Genomic DNA, 12,406 nt, shown 5'->3' on the forward strand with positions numbered 1-12,406 from the left:
CAAAACAATTATGGCCTATTCACAAAACTATGATTATTTTACATTTAAGTACTAATAAATAGTTTATGTTTAGAATACAATATGCAATCTTAGCCAATGTGACAAAATCAGCTACCAGGTTTTATACTGGTTTCATACTACATCATTGGAGCACCTTTGTATATGCAATTAAAAAAAAAAAAACCAGAAGGCAGCAATGTCAATTCACTGCTATTTGCAAATTAAAGGGTCACTTTATTTTACTAAGGTAGGAATTAAACAGCACTCAGGATAGGTTTTTTGCATTTAATATGTAGGCCTATTTCTTATATTGGGGGTGGCCTGGTGACTCAGAGGTTGACACTAGACTTGTTAGCTGGAAAAGCTGGCAGCCTTGGTTTGAGAGCCAAGCACCATACAACAGGTGAGCTACTGCCAACCTAGCAGTTTGAAAGCATGCAAATAGGTACCATTTTGATGGGAAAGTAATGACCATGGAAATGTCTTCTGACACAGCTGGCTCAATGGCCTTGAAATGGAGATGAGCACCACTCCCAGAGTTGGCAATGACTAAGGAAGCAAAATCCACAGGGATTTCTTTACCTTTACCTATTTCTTATTCATATTTTTAAATGTAACACAACACTCCAGTGTCACATATTAATCATTTTTATTTTTATGCAAGATAGAAAAGGATTGTACTGATTTGAAAATTTTTCATAATAGCCAAATACTGTTTCTGCTCATTCCTTTTATTAGTTTTGTTAACCATTTTGATTTGTACAGCTCTATTCTGCATGTATTTGAAAAGTACCATACACAAATGGTTGGAGAACGCTAATTCTTTTTAGGCCACCCACTAAAATGGTTAATACGCTAATATTTTCCTTTTCCTGGAAGGCGAGACTTTTGAAGACTTTACCTAAGAAGCAGAGAAAAGACCCCTCTAACTTCAGCCTACATTCTTTATCCCAGGCAACTGCATTACCAAGTATCCTCGACCTCCCTCTCCACCTGTAGTTTTCCAACCAGCCGTTACCACTCGTACATTTTATCTTTATAGGCAATTTACACAACATTGATCCACACAAATTCCTATTTCCCACCACTCAGCCAATTCCTTTCCTTTCTTCCCACCTTCTAAAATCTAAACGAAATCTCAAACAGAAAACGCCTACATGTGTTCGATTTCTTCTGACCCGGAAATACTTATGGGGTTATTATTCCGGCCGTTTTATAAAACGCGGCCCAGTCAGAATCAAACACGAACGAGTCCCTTCCAATACGCATGCGCACTACAAAACGGGCAGCCTTACTAGATGCCACGTTCCAAAGGCGAGAGGTGAAATGCAATAGAGGAAGAGGTAGACTCTGTTTAAGCTTCACCAAGCAACCAATCAAAGGCGGTCGAACAACGGCACGAGAGCGGCGCTAGTACCCAATGGAAGCCAACTAAGAAGTCTGACAAGCCAATCCCAGTTGGCGGAACGCAGAAAACTCTCCGGGTTGTCCGGTGGTGGAAGGAACTGTGACGTTGGGTTTCTTGGCGGCCAATCACGAAATGAGGGCGGCCCCGGGGCTCGACGCCAAGTCAATGAGAAGTAACTCGGAGGACGCTGGAAGTGGCCAATAGGCGGTAGTCTCGGCGGGGCAAGGGCGGGTTTATAAGTGGGAGGCGGGGTTCGGGCGTCCTCTTTCGCGGTGCTTTCTTGTTGCTCGGTCTCTTTGCCTGGAGATCCCGTCGCTGTCGTCGCTTTCCCTGCCGCCATGAAACTCCTCCGTTTTTTCGCTCCGGTGCTGTGCTTGCTGTGGCTGGGCCAAGCTTCCCTCGCCGCCGACCTGGAGGAAGAAGAGGGCGTGCTGGTGCTGAAGTCCGCCAACTTCGAGCAAGCGCTGGAGCAATACCCCAATATCCTGGTGGAGTTCTGTGAGTGGGGAAGGGGCGTGGGCGGCGGAGCGCGGCGCTGGGGGGTGGTGGGGCGTGAGGGGTCCCCCAGCAGAGCCTTCCGCGGCTTTGGGGCGAAGGCGGCGTTAGCCCTCCCCCCTTTCTCTCAGCTTGTCGATCAGAAAGGTCGGTGGTTCGAATCCCTAGTACAGGTCTCCTGCGTGAGCAGGGGGGTTGGACTAGATGACCTCCAAGGTCCCTTCCAACTCTGTCATTGTTTTACTGGAAGAGGCTCCGGTGGCTTTCCGCGGGGTGTACTCTTCCGACGGCTCTCGGCCGCCGGACGCTGCAAACGGGTTTTGCGCTGATTCTGGCCTTTTAAAAACTGCCCCCAAGGCGCCGGCTTAGTGTTTAGCTTGCAAATATCCTGGCAACCTTGACTGTGGGTGACTTACTGGCTTTGCACGCACCAGGTGAAGATCAATGGGCTTTCCCAGAGCGGAGAGAAGGTAGTAAGGCCTGCGCGAAGTACTACCGTATAGGAGGAAAGTGCGTGGAAAGAGAAAAGGGGTGTGCCGCTTAAGGGAAGACGTTGAAAGTGAAGCGTCAGGCGTGCCCGTGGTAGTTGTGTGTTCCCCGCAGAACCTTTATATGCTGTTGACGGATAGGAAAAAAAATTAAAGAATTAGCAGTAACACGAAATATACGACAACAGAATGCCTTTTATAAAGAGAATTACAAATTCTGGTTTAAAGTGTCTAGAGCAGTGGTTCCCAATCTTTTTTTGGCCATGCCCCACCTAAACATCTTTAAAATCCTGATGCATCCCCTGCACCCTATAATTCTTACTTTACTCAAAAAGTGAACTCTACTCACGTGGAGGAGGCTTAAAAGACCATTAACAAGGTTTAAACAAGGTTCAAATTGCCTCCCCATGTGGGCCACACGTTGGGAATAGCTGGTCTATAGATAGCATTTCCCCCCTAATTTTCTTAGTACTGTCTTAGTTGCAAGAAAACTGTCCTTTCTTGCTGCTCTAAGCCCACGTTTTAATTTTGTGAGACGTGACTCTCCACATGTAGAAGGCGTGAGGCATGGTGTAATTCCTAACTCACTCATGCTCATTTCCTTCATAAAATAGTTGCACTTTTTGCTGCTTACCTTTGAAAGGGGCGGGGGAGTAAAGCATCCTACTTCCCCCTTCACTATTAACTAAAGTTCACAGTAGTGTTAAAAAGCCTAGTTTTTCAAGTATTTGTCACCGTCAATGATTTCTGAAGTACTTTAATGTTGGCACACAGCTTTAGCAGGAATTGTTTACAATGTGAGAGCTAGGATACCAAGCATTTTGTATGAAGAGTCTGTTGTGGCATTTTAAAGTTGAATGATGTACCTCAAACATTTCTTTTTGGCATTTGTTTTTAAGGGCAATTTTCCTGTGTTTTCTAGTATTTCAATGTTCTTTTCCACAGATGCACCGTGGTGTGGTCACTGTAAAGCTTTGGCACCTGAATATGTGAAAGCAGCAGCAAAATTGAAGAGTGAAAACTCTGAAATCAGATTGGCTAAGGTAGATGCTACAGAAGAATCTGAACTTGCCCAGCAATTTGGTGTTCGAGGTTATCCTACTATCAAATTCTTCAAGAATGGAGATAAGTCTTCTCCCAAAGAATACACAGGTGAGAGTACCATGAAGCTGTTAAAGAATTGTAATTTTCCTCAGAGGACTAACTGGACAATAGAACCAAAGATTAACTGGGTTTTCTACAGGAGGATAACTAATAAACATTTGTTGCATCAGAAAAACTATATGATGCTTTAGATTTAGATATCTTTAGATCTAAAGATTTGAATGCTTTAGATTTTAGATATCTTTTTCCAGGATCATGAGCTTACTCCTGGGAATAGAAACACCCAAGTATAAAGAGTTGTAAATATTCTGTTTATTCCAAAGATCATTTTTATTATTGAATCTGAAGGATTACAGTGCTATAGTTTGAAACAGTGTTAAGAGATTGGCTTTTAGTTTTAATTTTTTCATATCAGACTTTGGTTCGAAAGCCCCATCAAAAGCATGCTACTGGTAACTTTTATACCCTTTGTCCTTGCATGTTGAGCTGTCAAATATTTTGTCCATTAGTCATCATCTTTACTATAATTAGTACATCTATAATTACTATCTTTTGTAGATTGCTACAGGAGACTTATGCAGCTGTTTTGGGCCTCTTGTTATACTTTTGCTGTATCACAATCGGACTTGCTATTTACAAAACTTTTGCTTCTAAAATGTTTTATGTTTGGCTTTGTGTAATTAAACAAAGCATAGTCCTTTATATATAATTACACTTAAAGTTAGTAACTCTATTGAATGTGATGGTGACATAGCTGTAAAATGTTACCTATTACACTTGCTATATAGTGCAGTGTGGTTTGCTATTAAATTTGTAATAGGTGTTCCCTAGAAACAGAATTTCAATCACAGGTTCCCTAAGAAATAGTTGTCAAAATATTTGGCCTCTGAAACAAAGATTTTGAATTTTGGGGCTTATAGGCAGCAAATATGGTATTCATTTAACTAGACTTATATGTTGTTCCAATATTCAACCAACCCTGACTTGAACAAGATTAAATCATTAGAAACAGCAAACCATATTTAAAATGTCAGCACAGAAGTGTTTAAAATACAGGTCACCTGGATGTGACTTATGACCACAATTGAGCCCAAATTTTCTGTTGCTAAGAGAGGCCTTTGTTAACTGAGTTTTGCCCCATTTTATGACCTTTCTGGTCATGTTAAGTGAATCATTGAAATTAAGTTAGTAAAATGGTTATTTAATGAATTTTGCTTCCCCATTGACTTTGCTTGTCAGAAGGTTGCAAAAGGTGGTCACATGACCCCAGAACATTCCAACAGTCATAACTATGAATCAGTTGCCAAGCATCTGAATTTTGATCATGTGACCATGGGGATGCTGCAACAGTTGTAGATATGAAAAATGATAAGTCACTTTTTTCAGTGTCATTGTAACTTTGATCACTAAGCAAACTGTTGAGGACTACCTGTAAATATATTTCTATGTTGACACTTTCACAGGTATTTCAAGCCTGGTAAATACATTAATCTCGACTTGTGCCCCTTCATAAATCTTGTCTAACATGGTTGTGAATCATCACTGTGGGTGTGATACACAACACATATTGCAATTGTAGAGGGAGGAAAAGGCTGTAGGGAGTTTGGGCATCATTTTTCCAAGCTGTTGTAAAAACACTAGAAGCACAAGACAAAAGAAATGTCATAATTTTAACTTATGAACAATAATGTGAGCTTGTTTTGCCCTTGGGCTTTGAGCTTGCTTTTTCAGCTTAGGACTGGAATGGTGTGAATGATTTGAGAGCTGCTGAAATGTAGAAAGACTGGGTATAATTCCTATTCCTTCTGTGAAGTTAAGAACAAGGCACCTCTTTCTTACTATTTGGAGATGCTCCCAGTTAGTTATGAAATCTATCATGTTGTTGGCTGTAAGGGCTGAGTTGAAAGTATAGCATGAGCAAATTGTCTGAGAAAATTTTATTTCCTGCTACTGTAGTACACAGTTAGCACATCACTTGTCAGTCTTTTACAAACCACAATTCCACAAGACAGTAAGATGAAGCCAATAATATTGTTTGGCTTCTAATTTATGAACGTAACTGTAGATTCATGTGTGCGTGCAGCTGACTTTGCAGGGTTGCACTAACTGAAATAAGAGTGCTGGCCTTATGCATTTTATAGCCATACATTGGTGGGGAAATCCCTAAGATCTCAGAATCATGACATTTGGAAAGGATCACTTTAGTTATCATGTCCTCAATGCAGGAATACAAATCAAAGATTTCCCAGTAGAGGGCTGTCCAGTCTTTGCTTAAACAAATCCAGTGCTGGAGAATACACTTTTTCCAGGTGGCTTGTTTGCCTTAATGAGTGTGTTTTGTTCCTAGCATTGTACTGGAATCTTCCTTCCTGTGGTTAAATCTCCTGAGCTCTGGAGTAATAGAGACCATGTTTTAGCTTTCTTTTGGGTTGCATTCTCCATATACATTTTTGTTTCCTGATGTAAAGTACAGATACAACCTGTGTTCTCTATGTGAGATGTACAACCCTGTGCTTTTGGGAGAAGTAATGTAGTTGATGCTTGGGTTAATCACATACACATGTAAGAATAAATTGTTACGGGCGAATAAATAGAAAACAATGTAGAAGATAAGGACGTAGTAGTCCCACCCAATTTTGGCTTTAGGACATACTACATAAAATGTGTCCCTTGACCAAGAATGAAGCACTTTGGTGGCCAGAAGCCACATGGAAATGGGGGTGGGTGGGAATGAAGGTTGAGTTGACAAGTCTATCACAGACCAGTGTTTGAAGGGAATATTTGTAGCTCAGGGTTGAACTGTGGGGTTCTGGGTGCTCTCAAGCTTCAAGATGGGCAGAAATTCCAATCCAGACTTGGCATAATTTTCACTGTATTCCAGCACTTTAAAATATTTATTTTTTTATATCCCACCTTTATGATTTGTACAAGTAAGTCCTATTTTGGCCTAAATTTTAAAGGAGGTTCCTTGCTAGTTTTCAAAGATTTGGTCATATTAATGAGGAAAGAGTACTCCCAATATCAAGTAGAATGCCCATAGCAAACAAGGTAAAGTAGCATCAAATGGTACTACCTAGTAGACAGACAACTCCGTGCCTCAATAGCTGGACAGTGTTTAGTCTTCCAGCTTTTTTAATGATAAAGATACTACTTTGCTGTTCTTACTGAGTGGAGAAAGTAGATGAAGCATTTTCTTAATAGTGCCTCCTAATTCTTAGCTTTCTTTTTAAAAAGTGGCATTATACCACTGTAAAATGCCTAGACTGTTTCAATAGTAAGGATTCTGTCACAACTACAGTAATCAGCTTACATTACAGTACCCCAGTATAGAAACTTTTAATTGTTTCTTCTTTAGAGCATTTAGGGTTTGGTTTAAGATAAGTGAAGATTACAGTGAGGGTATAGGAGCACACAAGTAGAACTTAGCCTTGTTAGCCTTGGGGGAGTGAAGCTTTATTCTGTATATAGACTTCAAAGACAAAAGAAGGTACGATGCCTGATAAGTAAGTTTTTCCTCTAATCTAGCTGGCAGAGAAGCAGATGACATTCTAAATTGGTTAAAGAAACGGACAGGACCTGCAGCCACTACCCTGGCAGATGTAGCTGCTGCGGAAGAGCTAGTGGAATCCAGTGAAGTTGCTGTGATTGGATTCTTTAAGGTATTTTTTTCATTCATACATTAGGGTGAAGGATTTTATTAAAGACAATGGCAGAATTCCTGGGATAGAGGAAGAGAATGACAGCATAACGGAAACACAAACTAATCAGTTGCAGAGCTATTAGGCAATAAACAGTTTAGAATTTGGCCTTGTCGTCAAATCTGTATATGCAGATATGTGGTTACTTCTGCTTGAGTTTTCTTGTAAGCCTGTTTGCCTTAATAGGGGAAAATATGGTGCCTAACTACTATTTTTTTTGGCTACTTGTAGTTTTGAGATGATAGCATTTGCTGTATGCACTAAATCATGATATAATGGGTGACTATACTAATTGAAATAATGATGCAGGGTTTTTTGTTTGTTTGTTTTGTTTTAAATGTAGGATGCAGAATCTGATGTGGCCAAAGAGTTTCTGTTGGCAGCAGAGGCCATTGATGACATTCCTTTTGGGATCACTTCCAACAGTGATTTATTTGCCAAATATCAGCTCAAAAAAGATGGAATTGTTCTTTTTAAGAAGGTGAGTGGTGACTATGAGGAAAAGAAATCCTGATTGCTCTGTATATATTAGTCTGCCTGCTTTCCACTGCTCTAGAAACAAGCAAAAAGTCCTGCCAGTCACAGCACATATTGGACAAATATTTGCATAATCTGTTTTGACATATATTTTTTTATTCATTCACTATATGCTACCAAATTCTTCCATTTTGAGCCAAACGTTTGAAATTTATAAGGGTTCAGCAAAAGTTTTGTGAAGGAGTTTGATTATAATGACTCTAAAAATCTTTTTGCCATATCAGGTTCTTCAGTTAAGTAGCATATTTTTTTTCTGTCCTGCATCAATTGCAAAATAATATTCCCCTCTCAGTAGAGAATCAGTTGGATCAGTAGAAACCAGGAACCAGAATATTTCTCAATTCAAATTTTTAAAGTCAACGTAACTGATTTTTCAACTGTCTGTAAAACGCTTCACTCTTCTTCAGCCTAGTCCTCTTCCGGTGTGTCGGACTGAAGCTCACAGGGGTGACCAGTGGTTTTAAACCTTGGGAATTTAAGTGTAACACATCCAGACTACAACATCGTTGAGGAAAGCCTCCTTGCTTATTCATGCCTAGTGGTTTTTTCCCCTCTCAAATCTTTTGATTCCTCATCACTGTTTTTTAAGAGAGTTCATATAATCAAATCGGGGTATGCAAACCTAGACGGTAGGGGGCAGTAAAAGCAGAAGCGCCCAGCCTTTGAAGGGAGAACATCCATCCCCCAATAAGGCTGTAATCCACTGTTGGCTTCTCTTCCCCTCTCAAGTGCTTGGAAAGGTTATGAGAAAAAAGGTCAACAGTGGATGTTACTCTGCAATAAGAGACTTCCTGGTGCTAGAGCTGTACATCTGTTCCTTTGTAGCTAACAATAGCCCCGCAGGAGTTCATTGTCTCTGAATAAGCTGCTCTCTGTTTAGGGGCTTAATAGTATGCAATTCTGCCTCTTAATGGTTCTGTCGATTGGATACATTTGTCCAAATCAAGCAAGCCCTATAATTTCACCCTCTCTAAAACAGGAGTATCTTAACATCTAAAGTGCTGAGATCTAAAGCATTCAGTTGTTACCTTTCAATTTTTTTTAGGAATAATGATGAGGTGGGCAGATCTTTTTCAGAAATATTATATTGAGAATTGGGCTTCTTAATGTATTCAAGTTTCCCTTTGCTTGCTGCTTTAATCCACTTGGGTGGTAAGATGAGAACTTTGGTTGAATTTCTACCCTGGGAGGTTTTAAGCATTTTGTGTCATGCTTGCAATGTGAAATGTGCTACCTTGGGTTAGAGTGTTTCAATAGCTACATGCTCTTTACAGTTTTAAAATAATCTGCCAGTGAATTATTGGGCACTTCACGTTTACTGCATAATTTAGCGAGCAAAGATCACACACTATTATTTATTGCCCTTCTCCTTTCCTCAAGCTTTTGGCAGTTGTTTTCTATCACCTTCCACTGCACATGTGTTTGCAGTGTCACGCAGCCTAGAAACCTCAATGAATACTGAGGCTCTTTAGAAACTGGATACTGCATTAAGAGAGAGCATATTTCTGTATCACTATGGCATATAGGTAGACCCACTCTTGCATTATTGTTTTACTAAATTCTTGCATGACTATGTATTTTGTCCATTTACTGGATGTAAACAAAATTCTTGTATATTTTTCCAGTTTGATGAAGGTCGTAACAATTTTGAGGGGGAAATAACAAAAGACAACCTGCTGAATTTCATCAAATCAAACCAGTTACCCTTGGTGATTGAATTTACCGAACAGGTAAAGAAATAGATCACAAGTTTTACATGTTCTGAGTGATATATAATGTTGTTTATTTGGTCTGCAGCTTAGATCTATGGCAGGACAAATGGTAGTGAATCCTATAGGCTAGAGGGAGGAGGAGGTGGAATGGTCAGGAAAATTAAACTTGGGATTCCACATAATGTAATTGCCTTTAATAATGCAACTGTTCCTCTTCCAGACTGCACCTAAAATTTTTGGCGGAGAGATTAAGACACACATCCTGTTGTTCTTGCCTAAGAGTGTTGAGGAATATGAGGGTAAACTGGATAACTTCAAAAAAGCAGCTGAAGGCTTCAAAGGAAAGGTAAATAAAAGAAACTTGCTAAATAATTATTTGCTCCTAAGCAAACTTTCGTACAGTTTATTACACACTCCCTTTCTCATATGGTTACACATCGCCAAGAATTAAAATCATAAGACCAGATAGTTGGGGGCAATATTGCTGACTGTTAGCTGCTTAGCGAGGGCTATAAAGCACTATAAAGCGGTATATAAGTCTAGTGCTACTGCTATTTTTTATTTCTGCTGTTTAAAGGTTGATTCTTCTCTATATAAATCCCAGAAAATTTATGATAATAGTATAAACCCATTGTAATAAAGTAAATGCAGCTCATTATAAAGAAGCAGGAGTTGTAGCTGGAGAAAGTCAACAAAAATGTGTTTTAAAAGAGCCGTGGTGGCGCAGTGGTTAGAATACAGTACTGTGGGCTGCTTCTGCTGACTGCTGGATGCCTGCAGTTTGGCAGTTCGAATCTCGCCAGGCTCAAGGTTGACTCAGCCATCCATCCATCTTTCTGAAGTTGATAAAATGAGGACCTGGGTTGTTGGGGGCAATATGTTGACTCTATAAACCGCTCAGAGGGCTGTAAAGCATGATGAAGCAGTATATAAGTGTAAGTGCTATTGCTAGGCCTGACATTGTGCAAGGAAATCATTCCACAGGAATTTTGCCTCTCTAGAATGTCCATTCTGCTTTGTTATGCAGTGTTGTAACATTATCTTAAAGATCATCTGGGCATTCTGGCTTTCACATGTTGTGTATGGGTAGGCAGCCTGGTATCACTATTTTGCTGCTTTCATAATCAGCATGGCCATTGGCAAGCTATTCGCAGGGTCTCTACTCCAAAACAGCTAGAGGTTACAGCAATGGTGGGTTCCTACCGGTTTGGCAGAACCAGTAGTGGTTTGGCAGCCTAGGTTGCTGGAACCGGCAGCGACCCAGGCCTGCCACACTTTGGGCGCTGCCGTAGGCACCACCATCTTGTTTTTTGCTTCTGCGCATGCACAGAGCAATTTTTACTGCACTGCGCATGCATCAAGTGCATGTGCACAGCATGGCCATGAGTGAACCGGCAGTAGTGGCTGTTGGAATCCTCCCTTGGGTTACAGGGTTGCTTATTCCAGGTTTAAGATTACTAGTAATGTTTAGAATTGTATATGAAGTGCAAGAGGAGTTAGAGGGATGGGATAGATCTTGGGGAAATCTTAATTCAGGGTATTCTTCTGTCCCAAATGCTTTTGTCTAATACATACACTGTCCTGTTTTCCCTCCTCTTCCCCAAGATCTTGTTCATTTACATCGACAGCGACCATAGTGACAACCAGAGGATCTTGGAGTTCTTTGGCCTCAAAAAGGAGGAATGCCCTGCCATACGCCTTATCACCCTGGAGGAAGAAATGACCAAGTACAAACCAGAATCTGATGACCTGAGCCCAGAGAATATTAGGGACTTCTGCCACAAGTTCTTGGACGGCAAAGTTAAGGTAATTGGGTTTTTAAATGGGGCTTTTGGAGCAGGTAGCCATGTGAGTTGATCCTAGTAGCACATGGAAATTGAGACCTGTTGTATGGCACGAACTTCTTAAATTCACCTTGCAGAGTAGTTTGAGATTACAGTATGCGAAGCTTTTGCTAGGAAATTCAAAGGGATTTATAAATCTGTGGACAGTGGAGCATTGTCCCGGGATTTACATGATCCCGCTGTGCTAGTAAAGTGAGCTGCATGAATTTGGGAACTGCTTTAGAGTGAGTGGTGCAGATCCAAGAATTACCTTTCTCAGCATGACAGAAGGAACGTGGCCTTGACCTCACATTGCACAAATCTTTAGAGGATGTCTATTTTAATCTGGGAAGGGAAGGGAAGCCTATTACCAAGATCCAGCAACCGTTTGATGTTTCTTACACAGCACATGTTATCCAGGGCTTCCCTTAAATCACCTCCTTTGCTCTTTCTCATTGTCATGCTTTTTTACTTCTATTTCTCCACTTCATGGGTTCATAATGACGTAGTGGATCTGATTGCCTGGGGGAAAATGTTAGGAATTGTTAATGGAGCTAAAGATGAAAGAATGTTTTTTAATCAATAAAGATCAATTTATGATAGGGAAAGACATCTAAATAAAACAGTCTTTTGCTTTAGATGTGCTATTGAGACTTCTGGCAATTGGCTTCAGAATAGATAAGACGAGATACAAGGATAATTATTTGGTTAAAAATATAGCTTTTGAATAAAAGACAAAAACAACAATATTTTCTATCTATGCATATTAAATATGTATACATAGTGGAGATAAACTAAAGATATATCTAGATTTAGGCAGTTATAATTGAAGTTTAAGGTCAATAGAATAATAACTTTAAAAAAATACTTAAGGGTATGTAAAATATATGACTTGAAAATTTTGACATGGTCATTTTAAGAGCTTTCCAACATAGTTGCCTTTGGTCCATCAGCTTTAGATAGTGTGGACATTGATCAAGAAAAATGGAAACACAGCCAAAATGTGGAAGGCTGGAGTATCAATCTCTTTGAAGTATGCTGTAAAAAACCTTACTTGAAACCAATTAGATCATCATAATCACTTCATTTTTATATCTCTGCTATGCACTTCCTATGTTTTATAACTTCAAGGGTATTGATT

The 12,406-nt window shown here is 40.0% G+C and overlaps 1 protein-coding gene across 1 annotated transcript in view; it reads left to right on the forward strand.

Moving 5' to 3' along the window:
- Positions 1–1,670: 1,670 nt before the first annotated feature.
- Positions 1,671–12,406, forward strand: part of P4HB (prolyl 4-hydroxylase subunit beta) — a 16,857-nt gene continuing 6,121 nt past the window's right edge. Inside the window, exons 1-7 of the mRNA XM_014061377.2 lie at positions 1,671–1,906; positions 3,337–3,543; positions 7,021–7,154; positions 7,537–7,674; positions 9,356–9,460; positions 9,663–9,788; positions 11,048–11,248. Of these exons, the coding sequence (XP_013916852.2) occupies positions 1,747–1,906; positions 3,337–3,543; positions 7,021–7,154; positions 7,537–7,674; positions 9,356–9,460; positions 9,663–9,788; positions 11,048–11,248 (1,071 nt within the window). The 5' untranslated portion in view covers positions 1,671–1,746. The remainder of the gene's footprint in view (positions 1,907–3,336; positions 3,544–7,020; positions 7,155–7,536; positions 7,675–9,355; positions 9,461–9,662; positions 9,789–11,047; positions 11,249–12,406) is intronic.

The sequence above is a fragment of the Thamnophis sirtalis genome, unplaced genomic scaffold (genome assembly GCF_051295495.1).
Source record: "Thamnophis sirtalis isolate CommonGarterSnake01/CBP01778 unplaced genomic scaffold, rThaSir2_p1.2 scaffold_3, whole genome shotgun sequence".
Taxonomy (NCBI): Eukaryota; Metazoa; Chordata; class Lepidosauria; order Squamata; family Natricidae; genus Thamnophis; species Thamnophis sirtalis.